Here is a 26,145-nt window from a genome sequence, read left to right as displayed (position 1 = left end):
TCATCAAAATAAGTTATACAATTTTCTACTTTTTGTTTAAGTCATACAAGGTTCAACTAATTAATTTAATGTAATTTAGGTTGAAATGATTTTATACGTTTAAGTACAATCAACTTGTACAGTACCTAATGAGAGTATATGAGATAACTGAATAATCTATTAAATTATATTAAACTGAACTAAAATAAATGTCAGCAGACGTCTTGTCTTGTCCTTGGCTTTTTGTGTCCATTTTCCATGTTTTAAAGCTCTCCCCTTGATTCAGTCTTAGAATCCAGATTATGTCGAGCTCTCGTCTTTAGAAAAGACTTCAGTGTAAATAAAAAGAAAATCTGAACACCCTTTGAAAGACAGAAAATGAGGTCGTCAGTCACCAAACAATGCAAGACAGCTTGAATAAATCCAATAAGAATGTACTGTCCTTAGTATTAATAATGTGTCAAAAATATTATTAACTGTGTAATAACACACCTGTGTTGTATTGCAGAGACAGAAGACCACACTGAGAATGATGTAGAGTGTTTTGTCATGGGTGATGAGCACAAAGTAACCAATGACCCAGCACAAACCGAGCACCACAGCCAGAGAGAAACTGCTCAAAATCTTCTTCTTTAAATGAGTGGTTCGTGAGCTAAAGAACCAAAAAATAATACAGACAATATGAACTTTTATTGAACTGCAAATATTATGTTGCCATTAAACATCAACGCTCTGAGAAACAGCTCCTACTGTAGTTAGGCCTACTACATTATCTTCAATAAACTATTTCCAATCCGAATCAAATCTTAAAGGAATGTCTTTATAACCTTTGACTTGATTTAAACCCGGAACATTTGTTCACGGTTCAGTTACGTACCTCTTCAGGTTGGGATTTGCACAGCAGATGGTTTTAGAGAAGTAGACAAGCAGAGCTGTGTTAAAACACAACATGACCGCTAGAGGGAGCAAGAAACCCCACAACATCGGCCGCTTCGGATCAAACGTTCCCGTCTTGTCCAGAGACGCCAGCCAACAGCTAAAACAGGACAAAGAGAGAACGAGAAATACTGGGATGTGTAAGTAATGGGTAAGTAAGAGGAAGAGGACCAGAAAGCTGTAAAGCTCCTTGATCACTTGTAATTTTCCACAGCTCATGTTGTCTGGATTTTTTTTTGTCAACTGAAATTTTTTGGAAAGACATTTTTTTGCAGCATTTCGTCAGCAGAACAGAACAAAACGCATTAAATAACAGTACAACCCACTGAAGATACATTTCTATATCTCACAGCCTCGCTTTCATTCCTGTTAAAAATCAAATATGGCGCTTTTGTTACAACGTGCGAGGTTTCCGGTGTCTCCGCTTACACGTCTGTTATGCTGCTTGATGTCGCAAACTGTTCTTTATCATATCAATTAAAATGTATTATTGTAATCATAAACATAATTTGTATAGCAAAACTAGTTTTACCATTTCGGGTTTTTTTGCACTTTGTTATTCTTTTAGTTAGACTAAACTATAGCGATCAATGAATCATAAGTCTCGCACAGTCACAGGAAATAGCTTGGATAAAGCTAAATGATTTTCCACTTACAACTCTTCTTGTCGATAACCTGAAGGGTCCTTAAAGCTGTAGGTTGTGGCCAGCGAAATGCCGACAATAACAGCAGGCAGACCTAAGACATTATAATGGATCAAAACGATTAAATGTTAGCCTATTCACTCAAAAAAATGAACTAGGAAGGTTGTGCACTTTACATAATATATTTATGTTTAGTTTACTTATAATAATTGTGTTTGTTGACTTGAAATGTTTTTTTCTATTAAGGTCCACGTAATTATGTCTCAACTTAACAGTACAAAATCCTAACGTGTTGTCTAAACACAAACCATTTATGTTAAGTAAAAATGTCTTACATCCAGAAGGTAGCAGTATAGTGCGACGCCAACTGCCATTTTGCCCTAACTTAATTTGATTGTGTTCAATCTGCTTAATATGTAAAATTTAAGTTTACTTAATCCATTTGTGTTGGATTACATGAATGATTTGTGTTGCATTAACTGAAACTGGGCAGTGCTTGTTGGTTCCCAGCATGCTTTGCATATGGTTGAATTAAGGTTAAAAATTAAGTGTTATTTTATGTTTTTTTGAGAAAATGAGAAAAGGGAAGACTTGATAGTGTGTAATTGTGTTTAATGTTCAATTACATTCGAATTATTAGAACCATTTAAATTACAGTGGGTTACCATTGTGGAGAAGTGTGCAGCATTTTGTTTGGCTGTGGACTGATATGGTTAATTTTAACTGCTTTGGTTGAAGGAGCATGTAAATCTTAGCATTTAAGATGCTAATATGTGCTACTGTTAGCAAATAGCTAGCTATAGTCTATCAATTTAATTATGTGTCACTAAAATAAATGAAATATTAATGGATGAATGAAAATAACAAACACATAAGTTGAATGCAAATTAAGTAAATTAGTTGGTCCAAAACATTGCAAATTAGTTGGGCTGACACTATTAAATTAAGCTGTGTCCAACCATAGTAAATAAGTTGAATCAACCTTAATAAATTAAGTTGACCCAATGTAAGTACATTAAATTGGAATAACAGAATTGCATAATGCTGAAATGAAGCAAGTTAATCATGTGAAAATCATTTCCATGATTTTTTTATGTTCATTCAAAGAGTTATTTTTTTAAGTGTTATCCGCATGCTCATTTCTACATTTAGATTGGGTTTCTCGCTTAAAGTGAATCTTAAATAAAAGTACAAATTTAATAACAGTTCTTTAGTAAACCTCAAAATGAATATCCATTTTCATCCTGTAAATGAAAATGATGTTATGCCTAAACTGTTATAGTAGTACACTGCCAAAATAGAATATAGGTCTAATATGCCTATTTATTGGTTATCAGCAGTAACATGCAATCATCAGCCAGAATTTTAAAATAGGCTAAATATATAACATATTTAATACCATATCTTTGTTTACAGTTATGCAGACAGAATCAAAGTGTCATGTCTTTTAATATCAGTGAGTTTTATTAAATGTACCCCAGCCGGCTGTAATGGCGATGGTGCGGAAACTTTGTGGTGGACCATTGAGGGCGTTTCTGATGAGGAAAAACACGTGAGCCGCATACATGATGTTCCAGGCAAACGTGGCCAGCAGGAAGTACTGCAGCAGAGCTGTGATTGCCGTACAAGGACCCTGATCGACCTTCTGTTGCATATCTGAAGAAGGAATAACGTTCTGCTTGGAAACAGAGGCCTTTGAGCTCTGGATGGGATTGTTGATTCCAAAAATGAACAGCAGGTAATAGGTGATCATGCACAAACAGATGTTCACTAAGAGCATAGTGGAGTTGGCTCCTCTCAGTTTCCTGTAGAGTTGTAAAGAATTACGTTTATTTGATATGGGAAGAAAAATTAAGAGGACACTCTTTCACAAACCGGAACCATGGAAATACCATTAGTTGGCTAGACATGATAGAATGGAAATACACTGGAAAAAAAAATAAAAATCTGTCTTGTTTTCCAGTAAAAAAATATTGACAATGCACTGATATTAAATTCTGGCTGATACTGGTGAGCTGATAAGTATGGTTACAATTAAGGTTGATAACCAATACATGCCTGATATTAAAATCTATACTATTTTGTCCAAATAATTAAAAAATTAAATACTTAAAATCTAAAATGAATCGTTTTAAATGCTACAAGGGAATTCACTGTGAGATATTACATTTAGCAGTGTTATCAAATTTGTGCAAATCTACTTGCAGTGTGTGATTTTTAGCGGCATCTAGTGGTGAGGTTACGAATTGCAACTAACAGAAGTTACGGTGGCCGACAGGAAAAGATGCCGTCGTCTGAGACAACAGAGAGTAGCCAGTTCAGCAATGAGGTTTCTTTACAAAGATAAATTAAGAAATGATGTTTACTTTTGTGGTATCCTGATATTTATGTTATAGTTACCGGCAGTTCCACTCCACACCACAAGAGGTGCAGTTGACCTTCAGGATCATGTGGGTTCTGTGGGATGATGTAAACAACATATAGAGGAAGTGATAACCTGTTGTATGGATGCTCTGTTACGCTAGTAATGCAATAAAATACTAAGTACAGTTATAGTGCGTGATTCAGTCCTTATATTACTAAAGTTACCACATATTGGCGACGAGGATATTGGAAGGTTGAAATAAGCGTCGGTCTGAAGACGGATGATACTGGATGAGTTCAGAGAGCTGACGGTGGGAGAGCGAGGGGCTAGCGTTGGACTGGAGGATTCACGGAGACAAACGCAAAGATGACTACGATGATAGGCACTCTGTCGGCTTTTGACGTAAAGGAGCAGACTTGGGAAGAGTATTGTGAGATACTAGAGCAGTTTTTTGAAGCTAACAGAATTGATGACGGAGAGAAGCAGAGAGCTATCCTCATCAGCGTGGTGGGACCAACCACATACAAGCTCATAAGGAACCTGGTGAGTCCAGATAAGCCTAGCTCGAAAACATACGGTCAGTTGAAAACTTTAACGAAAGAGCACTTCAACCCAAAACCGAGCGAAATAGTGCAGAGATACAAATTTGACTCGCGCTCCCGCCAACCTATGGAGACCGTCAGTGCATACGTAGCAGAATTGAGACGTTTAGCACATGATTGTAACTATGGTACTACACTGGAACAGATGTTAAGAGACCGACTGGTATGCGGTATTAATGACGACAGGATTCAAAGACGCTTGCTATTCGAAACAGACTTGACTTTTGAGAGAGCGTTCAAAATTGCAGTAGCTGCAGAAGCTGCTAGTAAAAATGTTCAAGACCTCCATAAGGCACCATTAGCATGCAACAGCATGAAGACGGAGGGTACACGAAAAAAGGAGGGTGAATGGAAAAAGAGAGATAAGGAATGCTACCGATGTCATGGGAAGTAACACAGCGCAGCCGAGTGTAAATTTAAGGAGGCAAAGTGTCACTGTTGTGGGAAAGTAGGGCATATAGCTAAGGCTTGCCGAAATAGAAATAAAGAAGGTGCATGCCCCAATGAAAAGAAAGCATACAGAGCAGAGAAAGCATACAGAGCAGAGCGGCGTTCACGTCCACATCGATCATATAATGTAGACTGTGAAAAGCAGGAAGGTGATAGATCTGAAGAGAAAGCATTCACATTAAACTGCATGGAAACGGAGACATCAATTCAGAGAATAAAACCGTTTGAAGTGACTAAGTGAATAAGAAGACAGTGCATTTTGAAATTGATACAGGATGTAGTGTAAGCATAATGAATGAGATGAAGTTGAATGAGATGTGGAATGAAAAGCAACGCCCGCAAATAAGACAAACTAAACTTTTACTTAAGTCATACACAGGGGAGAAAATCAAAGTAGTGGGGGTAGCCAAAGTGGAAGTCAACTATGAGCGGCAAGTAAAGACATTGCCCCTAGTGGTGGTTAAAGGTACAGGACCTAGCTTGTTAGGAAGAGGATGGCTAGAGGCTCTAAACTGAAGTGGGAAGAAATAAAAAATGTGAGAACAGAGGCACAGAGTCTACCGGAAGTACTCATGAGAAATGAGGATGTTTTCAAGCAGGAGTTAGGCGTTGAAAGGTATGAAAGCAACCATTCGAGTGTCCGCTGAAGCACATCCTAAATTCTATCGGCCTTGCTCAGTTCCTTATGCCATGAGGGCAAAAGTAGAAGAGGAGATAGATCGGCTGCTGAAGGAGGACATTATAGCTCCCGTTAAATACACTGAATGGGCCGCGCCGCCCATAGTTCCTGTCATAAAGCCAAACGGGTCGGTCAGAATATGCGGGGATTACAAATTGACAGTTAACAGTGCCTCCTCACTAGAGCAATACCCTATTCCCCATGTCGAAGACCTGTTCAATACTCTGTCAGGAGGGAAACAGTTCTCCAACCTCGATTTAAGCCACGCCTATCAACAGATTGTAATGGATGATGCCTCAAAGAAATACCTCACAATAAACACCCACCGAGGCCTGTTCACCTACAATAGGCTACCTTTCGGAGTTTCTTCAGCTCCCGCCATCTTCCAGCGAACGATGGAAAACCTGTTACAAGGCCTTCCAAGAGTAGCTGTGTACTTAGACGACATAATTCTGATGGGGAGAGACGAAGCCGAACATCTGAGCACTCTGGAGGAGGTACTTAGGTGACTGAAAGACGCTGGCCTGCGCCTTCACAGAAGCAAATGTGCGTTTATGCAAAATGAGGTGGAATACCTAGGGCATGTAGTCGATGCTGAAGGCTTACATCCCGTACAGAGCAAGGTGAGAGCCATCAAGGAAGCTCCACCGCCAACCACAGTGACTGAGCTAAAGGCCTATTTAGGTCTCTTGAATTACTATAATAAGTTTCTCCCTAGTCTAGCTACACGCTTAGCCCCGTTACACTAGCTGCTGAGGAAAGATGTTTCATGGGCCTGGAACAATGAGCAGGAAGAAGCTTTTCAGAACTCAAAACAGTTGCTGAAGTCAGCTAAAGTCCTGGGTCACTGTTCAGCAGACAAAGACTTAGTGCTCGCCTGTGATGCCTCGCCGTACTTATGCGCCATACTGTCACGTCATGGAAGACGGTAGTGAAAAACCTTTAGGCTTCATGTCACGCACGTTAACACCAGCAGAAAAGCGCTACTCACAGCTCGATAAGGAGGGATTAGCTATCATTTTCAGGATCAAGAGGTTTCACAAGTACATCTACGGATGAACATTCACAATCAGCACTGACCACAAGCCACTGATATCACGGTTTCATGAAAAAAAGCCAGTGCCACAGATGGGGTAGTCTCAGCCTCAGACGTGACGTTCAGCCCACGGAACGTTGGCTGAACGTCTGATGCATATGGCACACTTTTCTGGAAACACTTCAGGAGTTTCGAAGTCGCGAACTGATTGGTTGAATTCTACAGGATGTCCGGGAGACGTGTGTGTCGCATTCTTTATCGGCCCGCCTGGAAACAAATGCTGTGATGCCAAAACCCCTCGTGGAAGAAGAAAGCCGTTGTGTTTACAACTGTGGCAATGAGCGCTTGCCAGGATCAATTAAACGCTGGATTTTCAAAAAGTATATGAAGTTCGCGGCTCCATTGTTGCAGTAAACTTGCACAACGTTCTTGAATGAATAATTTATTAGGTGCACACCGGTCTGTTATTGTAGGGACGTCGACATTATATTGCCACGCCCCTAAACATGACGCGGAACAAAGCGAACTGTGATTGGTTGCGTTACATGTCAGTCAAACGTCCTCTTGGGCGGTCCTTGGCCAAGAAAAGCTGCGATAGAGTCCAGACCTTCAGCCGTCAGTCTGAAGGTCTGGCTACGCGAGACTACAGATGGGGTAACCAAGAGTGCAGAGGTGGGCAACACTCCTCAGAGCTTATGAGTACAAAATCATATACAAACCTGGGCAGGAACATGCAAATGCAGACGCACTGAGCAGGTTACCACTGCCACAAACAGGGGAAGAGGACGAGACAGACCAGGTCCTCATGTTGGAGGTCATGGAGGACCCACCAATCACGACAAAACAGGTTAGACAGTGGACAGCTAAGGACGAAACACTCTCCCAAGTGCTAGTCTGGTGTCTGAAAGGATGGCCAAGGGAGGTGGATACAATGTACAAACCCTACAGTCACAGAGAGCTGAGTGTGAAAGATGGGTGTGTGCTCTGGGGGGCTAGAGTGGTCGTTCCACAGAGGAGTAGGAAAGCCATTTTAAAACAGTTACACCACACACACCCAGAAATTTCTAGAATGAAGGGCTTAGCACGTTCATACGTTTGGTGGCCAGGGATGGACTCCGAAATTGAAAAGAAAGTGCAGTCCTGCCATACATGTCAGGAAAGCAGAAATCCTCCAGCAGGGGCACCGCTACATCCATGCGAGTGGCCGGAGACACCCTGGAGCAGACTGCATGTGGATTACGCCGGCCCTTTTCTAGGGAAAATGTTCCTTGTCATTGTAGATGCACACTCCAAATGGATTGACGTGTATCCAGCAAGTACAGCAACAAGTCAAGTTACCATTGAAAAGCTCAGACAGTGCTTTAGCATACATGGCCTGCCCCAGACCTTAGTATCAGATAATGGAACTTTCTTCACAAGCCAAGAGTTTCAAAAATTCCTAAAACAGAATGGCATACAGCACATAACATCCGCACCATTCCACCCGGCGTCTAACGGTCTAGCGGAAAGAGCTGTACAGTCGCTCAAACAAGGAATAAAGAAAATAAAGGGAGACTCTTTGGAAACAAAAGTAGCTAGATTTTTGTTTAATTACAGAATCACACTGCAAACAACAACTGGATTGTCACCAGCTGAAATGCTTATGTCCAGGAGGTTGCGCTCAACAGAAGGAACAACACGACACACACAGTAAGTGGAGGAGTTTTTCTCCTGGGGATGATGTGTACACCCGAAACTACAGTCATGGACCCCGTTGGGTACCAGCGGTCATTGAAGAGAATACAGGACCTGTATCCTATACAGACAGGAGATGGACGAGTCATGAGGCATCATGTCGATCAAATCAGAAAAAGGCATACAATAGTGAACGGTGAAACGCCCATGCCCGAGAGGACGGAGGAGCCTACCAGTCTTCAGGTCTCAGATACAGTATTGGAGGCCCCGCCTGCAGACTCAGCTGTCACCACTTCGGTCAGAGAGAGAATGACTGCTTCTGAGACAGCCCCAAGCACACCCCTCAGTTGTTGAACAGACAAAAGCAGGAGTAGATCCATTACCTGTGTTGTGCCGTTCCGAGCGCACAAGACAGACTCCTGCTTATCTGAAAGACTTTGTGAAATAGTGGTGAGATCCCTCAAGTCAGAGCAAGAATGTGCTCTGGGACTCACTGGAAGGATGGCAGTCTACCCACCTTCCTAGTTCGTTTTTGTTTTAACTCTGTTCACGGAGTTTAATTATATAAAAAAAGAGAGAAAAAACATGAGAGTGCCAGATGGTGTATGTTTGTGTTAACTGTTCAACAAGGTGATCAGACTGTGAATGGTAAATGCCAAGGTGCTGTAATCTAAAATGGTTCCTTCATAATGTGGATATAGTATATTGTGCATCTACAAAACGAAAAACAAAAACAAAAAATAACATCAAGCAAAACAATGCTATATAACTAGAATGTATTTTAATTTAATTTAAATTTATTTTTGTAGAATTTTCTCATCTTATTGGTAAAATGTTATTTTTACTAAAATGAGCTAGATTTGTGCGGTAAAAAAATAAATGCATGGATGGGGTGTTGGTTATAGTAATGTTTTTTATTTATTTATTTTTTCCGATTTTATTACGTTTATTTATTTTTGTGCATATAAGAAAATTAATCCTGGAACCTGTAATTATTTCAAGGCTATTTGATGTTTGAATAAAAAACCTATTTGACAAAAAATAAATGCATAATTGCCAAATAAGCAAAATATTTGATTCAAGATATACTCTCTCAAAAACAAGATAGCATTTTGTTTCAAAATAAATCTACCTTGTTTTAAGTATGTTTTTTGCTGAAAAACAAGACAAAATACCAAGGTCTTTGGACATGTAAGTACATTTGATTACCATGTGAAAATTACAGTATATGAATATGGTGATTATATAGTAACTTGTTATCAAAGTACAATGCTATTACTATATTACTCTATTATTAATATAGTGCTTTAGTACGTACCTGGTCTTAATTTGATAAACTGTAGTGAGGATCAAACCCACAATAGACAAACTGCACCCCACAATACTGATCCAGTTTAAAGCCTCAGAATAATTATAGTCTGCTCTAAAGCTCTACAAAAAGGAGAGAGAAATCTTGATAGTTAATATAGTTCACCTAGATTCACCACATTTTCAAGTGTACTGTGTATTTTTACTACCACATTACAGGTAAGTTAACATAACAAATTGTGTTAGCTTAGCATCATGCTAACGACATCAAATATGAGTCTCGTCTGTGTCCTTTACTTGAGGAGCATTGTATACTAGAAAGTTTCCACAGGAAGCCATGTTGCACTTTAGTTACTCAGCCTATCTAGGGTGATCACTATAGGTTTAGAGCAAAGTTTCAAGAGTTTATTTAACACACGTATGTTAAACTAACCATTAGAACTGCAAAGTTGGTGGTGTGGTTGCATTTACACTGGCCACCACTGGGATCTAGTATTTTGACGCAGCCCTCTGTTCTCCAGTCTCTTTGAGCGTAGTCCCAAAACACACATGCAAAGTCGCCAAGTGTCAAGCTGGATATATTCTGAAAACATAAACATATTTTAAAAAAACTACCATCAGAAGCTTGGAATAATTAAGAGTTTTTCATGTTTTTAGAAGAAGTCTCTTCTCTTTATTTGATGAAAAATACAGTAATATTGTAAAGTTTTATTACAATTTAAAAGAAATGTTTTCTATTTTAATATATTTTATAATGCAATTCATCAATAAATTGTGTTGCGTAATTATGCATAATTTAATGGTATTACTATAGTAAGTACATGTAATATGTGTAACAGGGACACAGTAAAATAAAGAAAAGTATTACTCAAACTTTTGAATGGCAGTGTATTGTGGTTTCCACAAAAATATTAAGCAGCACAAGTGTTTTCAACATTGATAATAATCAGAAATGTTTCTTTAGCAGCAAATCATCATATTCGAATGATTTCTGAAGGGTCACGTGACACTGAAGACTGGAGTAATGATGCTGAAAATTCAGATTTGCAGGAATAAATTACATTTTAAAATATACAGTATTTAACTAGAAAACTGCCATTTTAAATTGTAATAATATTTCACAATATTTCACTTTTTTTCTGTATTTTTCATCAAATAAATTCAGGTGAGTAAAAGAGACTTCTTCCCAAACAATGACTTGTAGTGTATTAATAATTTTACAAATTCTGGGTGGAGACCAGAATTTGACCAGAAAATAATCCATAGTTCATGTTAATTGATATATTTTCTGGGCAAGTCTAAGCAAAATTAGCAGGATAGTATGCAAACTGGTCATTCCTGATCCTCATAACCCTGACAGGGTTTATTTTGTGATAACGAAAGGCTAACTGAACAGTTATTCCATGTGTAGGTGTTTTATTGACTGGTAACATGAGTGATTCAGAGAAGCCGCTATATGTAATGTAATTATTATGAGTTTACGCTCACTCACCTTGGGCCTTATGGCGAACTCCACATTATCAAGCAAGCTATTGTCTGAGAGGCTTGCAGAGATCACCCTTCTCTCCGTATCTAGTTGGCTATTAAACTGTTTTGAGTTGAAAAAGCGGTCGTTTTCATAAAGCACCATTCCGATACTTAGATTTTTGTTCCCTACAGGGAAGGAGAAGGAGAGAAATGTATTCAAAACTTTGAGTTTAATTATGCTCCTCAAACCAAGAGCAACAACAACAGAGACATAAACGGTACCCCAATCTTTCTGGGAAATGTTTTGCAGTTTGATAGATAACATGAGATCAACGGGATGTCCTGAAGGGGATGTCATGTTAGCATCGCCTCCACCCAGACCTATTCCTTCTGGAGTAAATTTCTCTGACAGTCCTAGTGAAATGCAGCTTAGTTTAGGAAGTAGAAATGTCTTTCTAATATCAACAAAGATATAACAATTACATGTGAAGCTTTATTTGCTCTTTATGTTTCTGCTCTGACCTGTTTGAGCGTAGAATTGCACTTCCGGGGACCAATTTGACAACTTGATGTGTTGCACCACTAGGTTTGGCTGCACCAGTGCACTAGAGTTCATGCTACTAACATTCAAAGCAAAATCCTCCAAAGTCTTAGTGAGTCTACAGATATAATACACATGAAAAAGTTAAACACACATCCATCCTAATGAAAAGTAAATAAATGAATTTTTTTTTTTTTTCAATGTCCGTCTTTAGTTAAAAGCAAGTCAAGATTATCTTTTTTTTTCTACAATCTAAAAATAGATTGAGATTAAATAAAATTTCAAATAAGAAAATATTTCATGTTATTAATGTCTGCAAAAAATTGTCTTGTTACTAACCAAACACCCCCCCCCCCCCCCCCTGAAAAAATAATAATAATGTTTTAACCCAAAACCATGTGATCAGCATCATTTTCTTATATTTTGAACACATTATGGTAAATATCCTCTATATTTTATCTCCAATGACCTATTATCAAGGAGTGTATTAATTGCCCGTAAACTATTTTGGGTACATTGTTATTGTTTTCAATATCTTTAATTCAAATAAACATTAAAATGTGAGGTTAACCTGATCAAGAAAATTACATTTGGTTGACCAGGTTATTGTTTTTATTTTTTTGTAATATCAAAATGTATTACATAGAGTGTAGTGTGTAAATACCTCTCAAGGGAATCATAAGTGTCTTCAGAGTGTTGTTCTTTATCAGTTTGCATGAGCTGACTGATGGTGGCCATTGCTGACACTGCAACTGTCTGTACAATAAAAAACATTTTATATTACATCTATACATAATGATTTTGCTGTAGTCAAACATTGTCAGACAAACGTACTAACATGTTTTAAAGTGCCTCTATTATGCTTTTTTCGAATATTACCTTTCATGCAATGTGTAATATAGCTGTTTGTGAATGTAAAAGTTCTGCAAAATTTCAAAGATCAAAGTGCACGATGAATAAAGTTTTTGTCTCCTAAAAGAAATAATTGATTTTGAACTGCTGAAACGAGTCATCAGTAAATCCAGTCTCACTTCCTGTAGATCAATCACAACAGACTGGACCATCTGACCAATCAGAGCAGAGCAGACCAATCACAACAGACTGGACCATCTGACCAATCAGAGCAGAGCAGACCAATCACAACAGACTGGACCATCTGACCAATCAGAGCAGAGCAGACCAATCACAAAAGACTAGACAGTCTGACCAATCAGAGCAGAGTAGACCAATCACAACAGGCTGGACCATCTAACCAATCAGAGCAGAGCAGACCTATCACAACAGACTGGACCATCTGACCAATCAGAGCATAGCAGACCAATCACAACAGACTGGACCGTCTGACCAATCAGAGCAGAGTAGACCAATCACAACAGACTGGACCATCTGACCAATCAAAGCAGAGCAGACCAATCACAAAAGACTAGACCGTCTGACAAATCAGAGCAGAGTAGACCAATCACAACAGACTGGACCATCTGACCAATCAGAGCATAGCAGACCAATCACAACAGACTGGACCGTCTGACCAATCAGAGCAGAGTAGACCAATCACAACAGACTGGACCATCTGACCAATCAAAGCAGAGCAGACCAATCACAAAAGACTAGACCGTCTGACAAATCAGAGCAGAGTAGACCAATCACAACAGACTGGACCATCTGACCAATCAGAGCAGAGCAGACCAATCACAACAGACTAGACAGTCTGACCAATCAGAGCAGAGTAGACCAATCACAACAGACTGGACCATCTGACCAATCAGAGCAGAGTAGACCGATCACAACAGACTGGACCGTCTGACCAATCAGAGCAGAGTAGACCGATCACAACAGACTGGACCGTCTGACCAATCAGAGCATATTAGACCAATCACAACAGACTGGACCGTCTAACCAATCAGAGCAGAGCAGACCAATCACAACAGACTGGACCGTCTGACCAATCAGAAAGAAGAGATTTAGAGAGACTGAATCTTTGAATGACTGTTTACAGACTCTGAGAAAAGTGGTGATGTGCAATTTTGAGAACATCAAAGTGATTTTTTAACTTTGATGCTTGTAAACCTATTGTAGGAGACCTCCAAAACAAAATTAGGACCCTTTAAAATAGCATAATAGGGGTACTTTAATGTTTCTACATGTGCTGAAAGTCATCTAGGATTCTTGCCTCATTTAGCACTGTGGAGGACAGCAAGCTATTGACAATCGTAGCAGCAGAGGTGATGTTCTGGGACGTCAGCTGCTCAGGTTTGGATGTTAACATCTGGACACTTGAGGCAACATGCATATTCTCTTCCAGAGTTAACTAAATCAAAACCACTGTGTCAATCTGGTGTGTAATCAAAAGCACATTAAAATGGCAGAGTTCAAACTATTGACTATCATGACTACAGTAAAGCAGAGGCAGTTAATGTACAGTGTCCATGTTACACGTTACATGTAGTTACTGTAGTGATGACTATAAATTATGCATAATTACACACAACTAACCCTATAGTAAGTACACATAGCCAATTATTATTACTTAGTACTTTATGTGTAATTACCTTAAAATAAAGTGTAACCGAATATTTTTTTTACATTTCACTTCATGGACTATGTTTGTTTGCCAGCAGTAATGAAACTGTTAGTTAAACCATTAAACTGCCATAAAATATTAATATATTAATTATATAATAATTGTATTTTATACAAACAAATAAATAGAATAGAGGGCAATTTTGACCTGAAAAATGTATATCATATAATATTTAACAAAGTGCAACTTTGCTCCCAACATAAAACAAAACCGGCAGTATCAACTTTTGTCATTCAAAATGATTGTGAATTTGTTCAAACTTTTCAAAGATGTAAATACAGACGTTGGCTTTGCTTTCGAACAGCTCCAGGATCAAGTCACAGTTCAGAAGTTTAAGTTCACCAAATGCGTGGAAGAGTGTGAAGTTCAAACACTGAGCCGAAGCCATAGGAATACCAGCTAAAGGACACATATAAGACGTACAACACAGGTTAAACAGGTTAACTTAAGAACACAAACAGAAAATTACAAACCTAAACTATTTTTGTATGTACTTCTGACACAAATTAAGTTAAATCACTGTACAGATGTTATACGGTTTCTATTGCAAAAAAAGACATTTCTAATAATGTGTAGTTTGTCAACATTATATCATAATTAGTGATATAAGCCACATACACACACAGACATATATGCTTTACATATTCAACCATTTATTAGTTTGGGGGTGGATTTTTATTGTTTTTCAAAAAGAAGTCTCTAATGCTCACAAAAGCTGGATTTATTTGACCAAAAATAATCAGAGCATATTAGACCAATCACAACAGATTGGACCATCTGACCAATCAGAGAAAATACAGTAAAAACAGTAATATTGTGAAATATTATAATAATTTGTGTAATAAATAAATAATAATAAATATTTTTTATTATAATAAGTGTTTTCTATTGTAAAATGTAATTTATTCCTGTGATGCATTTACTCCAGTCTTAAGTGTCACATGATCCTTCAGAAATCCTTCTAATATGATGATTTGATGCTCAAGAAACATTTATTATTATACATTTTGAAAACAGTTTTTTTTTTTTTTTTTTTTTTTGACATCATGATACTTTCTTCAGGATTCTTTGATGGATAGAATGTTAGAAGAACAGCCATTTACTTGAAAGTGAAATATTTTGTAACATTATAAATGTATTACTACTACTATTGAGTTTTGCAATTTAATACATCCTAGCTGAATAAAAGTATGAATTTCTTTAAAAAAAAAATTAAAAAAAATCTTTTTGATCCCACACTTTGGAACAGTTAGTGTAAAACATATTGGGGTTTCTTATGTATTATACACCATGCTTATTTATTTACTTTATAATATAACATACCACTGCTTGTTCCTGGAGGGCATAGCTGTGCTGAATAATTAAACTGGCCGATCACAGTGAGTGGAAAGGTAAAACCGTTGAGTGTTTCCTCTGGACAGGTAGTACCTGCAACAGAATCATTTTGGGTACTGTTATGTCAACGTCATCCTGGACCAAAACTTGAAATGGGGTGCATCTCAATCAGCTCCCTAGTTCAGTAGGCAGGACACTGACCAGGGAGTTGGTCATTATAAGGGCTGTCTCAGTCGCGACTCGCAAAATCCTTCCAGTTCGCTCCCTAACAAAGCCCACAATGTATACCGCAAAAACCAGGGAGCAGTGATGCTCACTATTCTCCCTTACTAGAAATTACGTCACATAGATATCGGTCCTGCCTTTTGTTGATTAATACCAGCGGTAACGTTCTATAACATTGTACGTTGACGTTGCACGTAGTCACGTCGCCGGACTTTGAGTAATCATTGTCCCATTGTGTAGTGACTAGGGTTCTTACCAGTGCCCGGATTTCTGTACATGATATACTGATTCACAACTCGGGAGCTGATTGAGACGCACCCATGGTTTTACAGGCCTGGTTTTGAGGCAGGGATGTCAAACTCAGTTCCTGGAGGGTTCCTATCAGTTTAGCTCCAACCTTAATTGAACACACCTGAACCAGCTAATCAAGGACTTCGGGATTACTAGAAACTTCCAGGCAGGTGTTTTGGAGCTGGTCAGAGCTACACTCTGCAGGACAGTGACCATCCAGGAGCTGAGTTTGACATGTGGTTTCAGAGAACACCTCTGCAATGCGTACCTGTAGGTTTAGGAGTGGTAGTAGTGGTTGTAGGATTGGAAGTATATGTAGTAGGAGTGGTAGTAGATGTAGTAGGAATGGTAGTAGTGGTTGTAGGATTGGTAGTAGATGTAGTAGGAGTGGTAGTAGTGGTTGTAGGATTGGAAGTAGATGTAGTAGGAGTGGTAGTAGATGTAGTAGGAATGGTAGTAGTGGTTGTAGGATTGGTAGTAGATGTAGTAGGAATGGTAGTAGTGGTTGTAGGATTGGTAGTAGATGTAGTAGGAGTGGTAGTAGATGTAGTAGGAATGGTAGTAGTGGTTGTAGGATTGGAAGTAGATGTAGTAGGAGTGGTAGTAGATGTAGTAGGAATGGTAGTACTGGTAGTAGGAGTGGTAGTAGATGTAGTAGGAGTGGTAGTAGATGTAGTATGAATGGTAGTAGTGGTTGTAGGATTGGTAGTAGATGTAGTAGGAGTGGTAGTAGAGGTAGTAGGAGTGGTAGTACTGGTAGTAGGAGTGGTAGTAGATGTAGTAGGAATGGTAGTAGTGGTTGTAGGATTGGTAGTAGAGGTAGTAGGAGTGGTAGTAGATGTAGTAGGAATGGTAGTAGTGGTTGTAGGATTGGTAGTAGATGTAGTAGGAATGGTAGTAGTGGTTGTAGGATTGGTAGTAGATGTAGTAGGAGTGGTAGTAGATGTAGTAGGAATGGTAGTAGTGGTTGTAGGATTGGAAGTAGATGTAGTAGGAGTGGTAGTAGATGTAGTAGGAATGGTAGTAGTGGTTGTAGGATTGGTAGTAGATGTAGTAGGAGTGGTAGTAGAGGTAGTAGGAGTGGTAGTACTGGTAGTAGGAGTGGTAGTAGATGTAGTAGGAGTGGTAGTAGATGTAGTATGAATGGTAGTAGTGGTTGTAGGATTGGAAGTAGATGTAGTAGGAGTGGTAGTAGATGTAGATGTAGTAGGAATGGTAGTAGTGGTTGTAGGATTGGAAGTAGATGTAGTAGGAGTGGTAGTAGATGTAGTAGGAATGGTAGTACTGGTAGTAGGAGTGGTAGTAGATGTAGTAGGAGTGGTAGTAGATGTAGTATGAATGGTAGTAGTGGCTGTAGGATTGGTAGTAGAGGTAGTAGGAGTGGTAGTAGATGTAGTATGAATGGTAGTAGTGGTTGTAGGATTGGTAGTACTGGTAGTAGGTGTGGTAGTAGATGCAGTCAGTGTTGAATCAGTCTTTTCAGCAGTCAGTGTTGTATCAGTTTTTTCAGCAGTCAGTGTTGTATCAGTTTTTTCAGCAGTCAGTGTTGCATCAGTGTTTTCAGCAGTCAGTGTTGTATCAGTTTTTTCAGCAGTCAGTGTTGTATCAGTTTTTTCAGCAGTCAGTGTTGTATCAGTTTTTTCAGCAGTCAGTGTTGCATCAGTGTTTTCAGCAGTCAGTGTTGTATCAGTTTTTTCAGCAGTCAGTGTTGCATCAGTGTTTTCAGCAGTCAGTGTTGTATCAGTTTTTTCAGCAGTCAGTGTTGCATCACTGTTTTCAGCAGTCAGTGACTCCTCATTTGTAAATGCTGTTAAAAAAGAAGAAACAATTTGATTAGGATCAGCAAAAAATGTTTGGTACAATGTGATTTCAAATATTGTTTGGTAAACCCTTTTAAATAATGAAAGCTCTATCTATTGACGGTTTCTATGCCGTTTATATGCCATAATGCACCCAGATAGGGCCAAGAAAATATTTGTATGGGTGGGCCGCTTTTTCCCTGGCCCAATAAGTGCCGTATACTATAGAGATAGACCACCCCATGACAGCTCTGCACCTCGAGGTCATTTGCAAGTGAAATTCCTGCACATACTTCTTTAAATGACCATGACACATGCAAATCAGCCAAACCTGGACAATCCAAATTAGGATGCCAGCCAATAAAATTAAAAAACTGCTGTTGTAAAGTTTTCTTTCATCGAAGCAGAGACCAGTGAGACAGTTGGAATCACGTTCAAACAGAAGTATTCTTTATTGAGAACTATGCTGTACGCGGCTGTAGAAACTTCCAACATGATCTAATCTAACATAACTTTACATGGTATCTTATAGGCATTTTAGGAGGAGGGACTTTTGGGGGTGGAGACAAATTCAAACAAAGCATGTAAATGAGTATACAGGTTAAGGTAACACCCTAGACTGTGAGGGTCTGGCCAATCCTAATTCAATCAGCATAAGGCTCCAAGAGCCATTTGGGTCTGAAAGCCATTTGCAGAACAAAAGGTGAGATTCTCAGTGAATCATTCGTGTGCTAATCCCATCAGTCTGAGTGATACTGGGACTCAAAGAGCCATTAAAGACAATGAGGAGAAAACAGGAAAGGCAACTTTGCTGAGCAGAATCATTATCTTACCCTTAAACACTAAATACAATATTATTTACCGTGATGTTATGTAAGGAAGCATATTTGAAATAGATTCTTAAATTTGAATCCTTCAGTCCCCTCTTTGAGAGTTCTTAAAAACTCTCACAAAAATACAAATTTAGACACATAAAGTTCATTCTTGTAACTGGTGTAAATTACAGGCACATATAACTTGCTCTGTGTTGTTCATCTGTAATTGCATGCTGACACAGAAACAAAACATGCAATTTAGGTTCCGTGAATTTTCTGCGTTGTGTATTTTTCATTTTCTTTTATGGTTGGAACTCATTTTCTCGTGAACAAGTTTCTGAACCATGAAGAATTATCTTCAGTCATCTGGTGTGTAATTTTGTTGAAAGATCAAGATTGCTTGTTGGTTAACTTGACATTAACCCGGTGCAGCACTCATGTAATGGTGCAGGCTTGTAGTCTTGATCATGTCGATGGATGACTGAAGGTTTCGTATGTCTCTGCGTTGTGTATTTTTCTTCTGTGTTGGTTGGCTCTGCAGTGGGTCTAGTTGTTTTCTTGAGGTTGTGGCTTCATATGCAGGTGAGACGGTCGTTGCATATGGATCTCGAAAAAAACCCATCAAGTTTTATCTGCACACTGTAAGACAGAAAACAGAAAAACAGAGAGCAGTATTTCTTCAAAACACTACGGTTGTAGCAGTTTAAACACTATGGTTCTATCGTTTTCAGAGTCTACTGTTGTCGTTTCATTCTTTCCCTATTTCTTAATTTATTTGACACCTATGGACCAGTGAGGTAAGGATGGACTAAATCGGGAAAGGCCTATGAGGTAGTGTCTTCACCCTGGGTTCACCCCCGAACGCCTGTTGCGTCAGTTCTTCCCAGGGCTCCTCATTGTCCGTGTCCTATTCTGTCCCTGTGTTGTGTACACACTGTACAGTGTGTGAGAACATTGGCACATTTCCATTCTCCAGTGAAACATCAGTCCTAATAAACATCATTAACAGAGGATGGTGTCTGATTGTAGTGTTCTGCAGTAACATTTACGGCTGTGAGTATACTGAATGTCCCCCAAACAAAGGCTGTGACAGTCAATAAGTCTTTCATCTTTGTTATGAGTTACTGGGGAGATTAAGCAATCACAGCCCAAATGGTTAACACCTCAAAAAGCTTACCCACGAGTCCAATGACGAGTGGAGGGGTTGCTTCAAAGTAGCAAACAAATGTAGTACAATCTGCATAACGTTGTTAACTTGTCTTAAGTTATTTTTGTTTTTTCTACATTCTTTTCCAAAATGTCCGTGCTTGCCACAGTAAGAACAACTGGCTTCTCTAGGACTTTTGCGTTTCTGTTTCTCTGAATTGACCTTAAAGGAAGCTGCTGCAATTTTTACTCTTGCCTTTACATCAGAGTCTCTTTCCCAAGTAGCTAACTTGTCCAAGTTGCTTTGCAGGGTTCTACTGGACCATGTTAGTTCTAAGTAAGGCAAGGCCTTTTTATGTTCTGACAGAAGACCCTGAAACCATGCGCAAACTAGGGGACCATTATCACCTAGCACCTGCTCTGAAGTGTCAGCGATTCCGCTGTAAGCGGCAGCGGTCTGGCAAAATCTTTCTGTGTACTCACAAACAGTTTCCCCCTTCTTCTGTACACAATTGGTAATTTTCGACCAATCGATTTTGGGTCCTAAGATATTCTTTAGGATTTTCAAAACACCTTCTCTCAAATCGCCTTTACTGACATGTTGCAGTTCGGAAGTAACAGCAGACTCAAAATTGTTGAATTCAGATTCAGTTAGAATTTGTGACATCAGCTGTGTGACTTCCGGCAACGACATGTCGTAAAGATGCATTTTACTGAACAATGCTCTTCTAAATTCAGAAAAATTTGTGCGTGCTGAGGGTAAACTCTGGGAGAGTCTATCTATATCCTTAGGACCTAAAGATGTTTTGGCAACCGTTTGTATTTGGACAACAGAAGAGTTCGGAGTAACACTTTTAGTTCCCTGAGATCTTCTCCTAGCCCCACAAACCTGCACTGAATCTACAGGCTGATCAGTTACTGATTGGATGGCTACATTTGTTTCAATGAAAGCTTTTAAGGCAGGATAATTGTTATCAGGCTGACTAACTTCTTCCACATCAGTTTTTTCTGCATCTTTGTTGCGGTTTACTTTCTTAGTCAACGAAGATATTCTAGCATGGAGCTCTTTGATCTGTTTCTCTAGCTCAGAGTTGCGCTTAGACTGTTCTGTAGCTAGGGTTAAACCGAATTCTCTGTGACAGAAGATAATGCCTTTGACACTGTTCTTGCGAATACTTTCTCCTAGTACCTTTTTACAATCTTCGATTGACCAAACTTTGCCTGGATCAATGCTAAATTTCTTTGTTAAATTCAATCTGACTTCCTCAGTCACGATTGAGTCCATGTGCTCTGATAACAAAGACTTGAATTCGCTATCTGTCCAAAAAGGTGTAATCTGTTTAGTACTTTTCCTAAACATTTTGTGAATTTCTGTTACCACAAACAAAACACTAAAAACAAAAAACCTTCTCTCTACTGTCTTGCAAACAGAGGGTACAATCTTATTAGCACATGAGGCTAAATCTAATTCTAAAGCTAATTCTCTAGCTTACAGATAGGTCTTCTCTAGCAAGAGCATACACACAATATTAACATGTAACTGTTAATCTTCCCTGCCAACAACAGAGGATCAATTTCATCTCTAAAATAAAACTTTTTAGAGGCTTATCTTTAGTTAACCAAACTCTACAGCTGTTTGTTAACTACTTCTCTGAACGGCGCAGAGGAAAACATTTGTACTGGTCTGCATTGGTTCTTTGAATGGAGTGTAACTCACCGAGTCTTTGGTTGTACAGAAAACATTCGTCTGGAACTCAGTCAGCTTTGTTGAGATCTTTGAGCTTGAAGTTTTCAATCTGGAGGAAGCTTGAAGTTTTAAGATTCAGTTCTTTGAGTTTCCTTCTTCTCCATCCGGGTCACAAGGCACCATCTGTTGTAAAGTTTTTCTTTGTTCGAAGCAGAGACCAGTGAGACAGTTGGGATCGCGTTCAACGGAAGTTATTCTTTATTGAGAACTCCGCCGTACGCGGCTGTAGAAACGTCCAACATCTAACTCAAACATTATACATTTACAGTTATATACCTTCCAAGGGGGAGGGACTTTTGGGGGTGGAGACAAATTCAAACAAAGCATGTAAATGAGTATACAGGTTAAGGTAACACCCTAGACTGTGAGGGTCTGGCCAATCCTAATTCAATCAGCATAAGGCTCCAAGAGCCATTTGGGTCTGAAAGCCATTTGCAGAACAAAAGGTGAGATTCTCAGTGAATCATTCGTGTGCTAATCCCATCAGTCTGAGTGATACTGGGACTCAAAGAGCCATTAAAGACAATGAGGAGAAAACAGGAAAGGCAACTTTGCTGAGCAGAATCATTATCTTACCCTTAAACACTAAATACAATATTATTTACCGTGATGTTATGTAAGGAAGCATATTTGAAATAGATTCTTAAATTTGAATCCTTCACTGCCAAACTGGATATTTCATAAAATTATTTGGGCTATTAAAGTTTTGGCATTCAAAAAACTTAACATTTATGTACGTCTCACCTAAACCTTAATCAAATAAATTGATTAAACCTTAATCAAATAAATGGTTCTGCTTTTACACTAACATGTTTTTGTTAAATGATTCAATATAATTTTTTAAGCTCTGGAATTTTTGCCATGATCTTGAATCAATAGCATACTAAAATAATATATAACATAACATACTGGGATCGGTGAGATTTTTAAAAATATTTTTAAAAGAAGTTATCAAGGCTGCATTTATTTAACTAAAAATTAATTAATAAATAAAAAACAGTAATATTGTGAAATATTATTAAAATAACTAATTTATTCCTGTGATCAAAGCTAAATTTTCAGCATCATTACTCCAGTCTTCAGTGTCACATAATCCTTCAGAAATCATTCTAATATGATGATTTGCTGCTCAGGAAACATTTATTATTATTATTATTATCAATGTTGAAATGAGTTGAGTATGATTTTTTCAGGATTCTTTGATGAATAGAAAGTGTTTAAAAAACAACAACAACAACAACAAAAAACAGCATTTTTCTGAAACAGAAAGGTTTTTTAACATTACAGTACTGTTCAAAAGTCAGGTCAGTAAGATTTTTTTTTTTTTTTTAAAGAAATTTATACTTTTATTCAGCAAGGATGCATTAAATTGATCAAAATTGACAGTAAAGTCGTTTATAATGTTACAAAACATTATTTTGACCTTCCTATTCATCAAAGAATCCTGAAAAAAAAAGAATTATACACCAGTTTTCAACATAAAAAGTTGGTCAGCTTTGATTGCAGGAATACATTACATTTTAAAATATATTCAAATAGAAAAGAGTTATTTTAAATTGTAATAATATTTCACAATATCACTGTTTTTAATAAAACAATAAATGCAGCCTTGTTGAGCATAAGAGACTTCTTTTAAAACATGAAGAAATCTTACCGATCCCAAACATTTGAATTGCATTTTACACATTTATAAAACAGGTGTATAATTTAATGAGAGCTATGTTAATATAGAATATATAAATATAATGAGAGCTATATAGAGCACGGTCTCCATATGTATAGGTAAAAATCTCTGCACTACATCTATTTTTCTGAAAGTTAATCTGTAATGTTACAATAACTTACGAGTGAATGTTACAAGAAATACGAGCAGCAGAACGTTCCGATCCATCATCTCCCCACTAATGAGCTGGTTCTTGAGCATGCCTGGTTATGACTTATGTAGGAGGATCTCAGATGTTGAGTTTGACATGATATATTTGCATTTGTAAGGGGGGGAAAAGCTATGGACACGGTAATGGGCAATGTTTTGCAAAAAACAAAAGAAACATGGGTCAGGCAGGTGGTATCATTACTTGGCTTTAAGTATACAGGATGGCAAAATTATTTAAATCATTACGTGCCAATAAACCTGACAGTGATAGCATTTTACATGACTGCAATGTACTGTTGAACTAAAATAATAAGAGAACCTATAAGAAGGCATACATTAGTAACTATTTTGGATAAAAGTGTCATGTAGGCCTAAATATAATCCAAAATGAAATCATCTTATTTACTCATTCTCATGCCATCCCAGATATAAATGACTTTTTTCTTCAGATGACCAGCCTCATCTGAAGAAAAAGTCAGATCCATCTCTGGATGAGGGTCAGTAAATGATTATTATTTTTGGGTCGACTATCCCTTTAAGGATTTTAAATTAACATGTCAAATGTGCCTAGATGGGCCAGATATTATGTGAATAACTTAATATTTGTATACACGTCATTATATGTCTTTGCAGAATAATAAATCTGTGTAGAACATGGAGAGATTCAAAGCAGGCGCACGCGATTAATCACAGTCACGATAAACAAACTGAATTCACGTCCAAATAAACACTTCATTGTGTTAAGATTGAGGTATGTCACACTTTTAAAGATTTATTACTTTTTTCTCAATTTAATTTTGTTATTCAAAGTGAGCCTTGTGTTAAGATGCAAATTATTGTCAGCATTCACGCACTTCAGATACGCCATTGAACAGGCAAATTAACGGCGAATCTCTCTATACTGCAAAAACCCCAAAAGTAGTAAACTATCATAATTTAGAAACATTTCCATCTTTATAGTACAGAAATAATTAGTAGCCTAAATGCACGTGCTGGATTACGTGAACATTCAGACGAGATGAGTATTTTCCTGTCAGCAGGGGTGTAATTTGTGGGGGGGTTGGGGGGAGATAACCCCCCAATATTTAAATCTATGCATTACAACCCCCCCAATATTTATACCATGACCACATGAAAAGGAGGCATCAGGAGGCATACCCAAACTTCAACCCCCCCAATGTTCAAACCAAATCTACGTCCTTGCCTGTCAGCATGTCAGTGGTTTTCCTCGACATCACAAATAACTCCACTTCACAAACGAGGTCTATTATTTCTCAAAGGAGGAGTGCAAGAGTATATTAATGGTTGTAACATAATATGATAGTTTTATCAAAATTTTAACAGCTTGTAAACACACTAAACAATGCTGGGTTCAAAATAACCATTTATGGGCTATTTGGCAACCCAGCGCTGGGTAAATATTGGACCGAACACATGCTGGATCATATGCATTAACCCATTTGCATTATATCCTAAACTAAAACGGCGTGTTGAATAATGTACAACAAAATAATGCTTATGGATCGGTTTATAATTTAACAATTTCGTCATAGAGCATGAAGCTGTCAAATGGGCTACTTATTTACCCAAATAACTTTTGGGGATAACTCCCATTTTCATACACAGCACAATTTTACAACACAAGTAACAACAGCCCATGTTCCTCATGAAATCATTGACAAATTCCTTAAAAAAGCCAAAACACAATGAACAGTGAGTAGGTGAAAGGGACAACACATTAGTCAAGAGAGAATATTTAATAGTAATAGAAGATCATAACAAAATTAACTAATAAAAATGGTGATGGTAAGTAGATCACCACATCATTTCTGCCTGCATTAAGCACAACAAATCAAACATCGTGCAAGTGAAGTGCACACATTTACTATAAATAGAATGACAATGGAAGTATATTAGCTGTTCTATATGTTTTAGTCTTTAGTTTTATTATAATTTAATTAATCTTGACTGATAAAAATTTTGTACAACACATGTTACATTTGATACAGAAAGAGAGAGTTAATGTACAGATTTACAGATGACTTAGCTTTAAAAGTTTTCTGTTGCGCTTCTGAGGCGTGAGGGGAGGTTGACTCGACGGGGAAGCCCTCACGGTAATCCTCAGATTACCCTATTCATGCACCGAAGTAAGGTCTATTCTGCGGTCTATTCTGTAGGTCTAGGTCTATTTATTCAGAATAAACGCTAGATCGGGGCATAGGCGAGGGGACTGCACCTCCCTTGAGGTAAGCGAGTCTCAATCTAAGCGGTGAGATAGTCATATTCCAACAATTTTAAATTCCTAAGTGTTTTAAAAAAGGTGTTCCCCAATTCAAACTAATACCAAAATTGTAAATTAAATTTGGTACTGAGAGCATTATATATATATATATATATATATATATATATATATATATATATATATATATATATATATATTTATATATATATTACTGAATACACTTCAATCTTAATGAGTGTTGTGGTTTTTTATTTTTTGAAGAACATCCCCGATTACAAGTAAATAACATGTAAGGCAAGGTGAATACAATGCACTGATATATAGTATATATTGAGTACAACATTGATGTTATATACCTCTAATGGATGAGTATGCATTTTCAAGGCAGTCTTGATTCAGCCGATTGGTCA

General features: G+C 37.9%; 1 protein-coding gene and 1 long non-coding RNA gene across 2 annotated transcripts in view; both read right to left on the bottom strand.

Moving 5' to 3' along the window:
- Positions 1-26,145, bottom strand: part of LOC311084427 — a 92,706-nt gene that overhangs the window by 18,186 nt on the left and 48,375 nt on the right. The gene's annotated exons all lie outside the window — the stretch shown is intronic.
- Positions 243-16,100, bottom strand: LOC311085152 (adhesion G-protein coupled receptor G7-like; the record flags this gene model as incomplete). Its single annotated transcript, XM_084117584.1, has 14 exons — positions 243-341; positions 472-631; positions 857-1,015; positions 1,572-1,653; positions 3,036-3,364; positions 3,960-4,016; positions 9,684-9,796; positions 10,107-10,256; positions 11,166-11,326; positions 11,663-11,799; positions 12,346-12,437; positions 14,546-14,661; positions 15,586-15,690; positions 16,079-16,100. 14 exons carry the CDS (start codon positions 16,098-16,100, stop codon positions 243-245), a joined length of 1,782 nt encoding a protein of 593 aa, XP_083973710.1.

Source organism: Abramis brama (genome assembly GCF_963993115.1).
Source record: "Abramis brama genome assembly, chromosome: 6".
In the NCBI taxonomy this organism is placed as follows: Eukaryota; Metazoa; Chordata; class Actinopteri; order Cypriniformes; family Leuciscidae; genus Abramis; species Abramis brama.
Note: the sequence above shows the minus strand (reverse complement) of the source record. Positions and strands in the feature narration are given on the sequence as shown.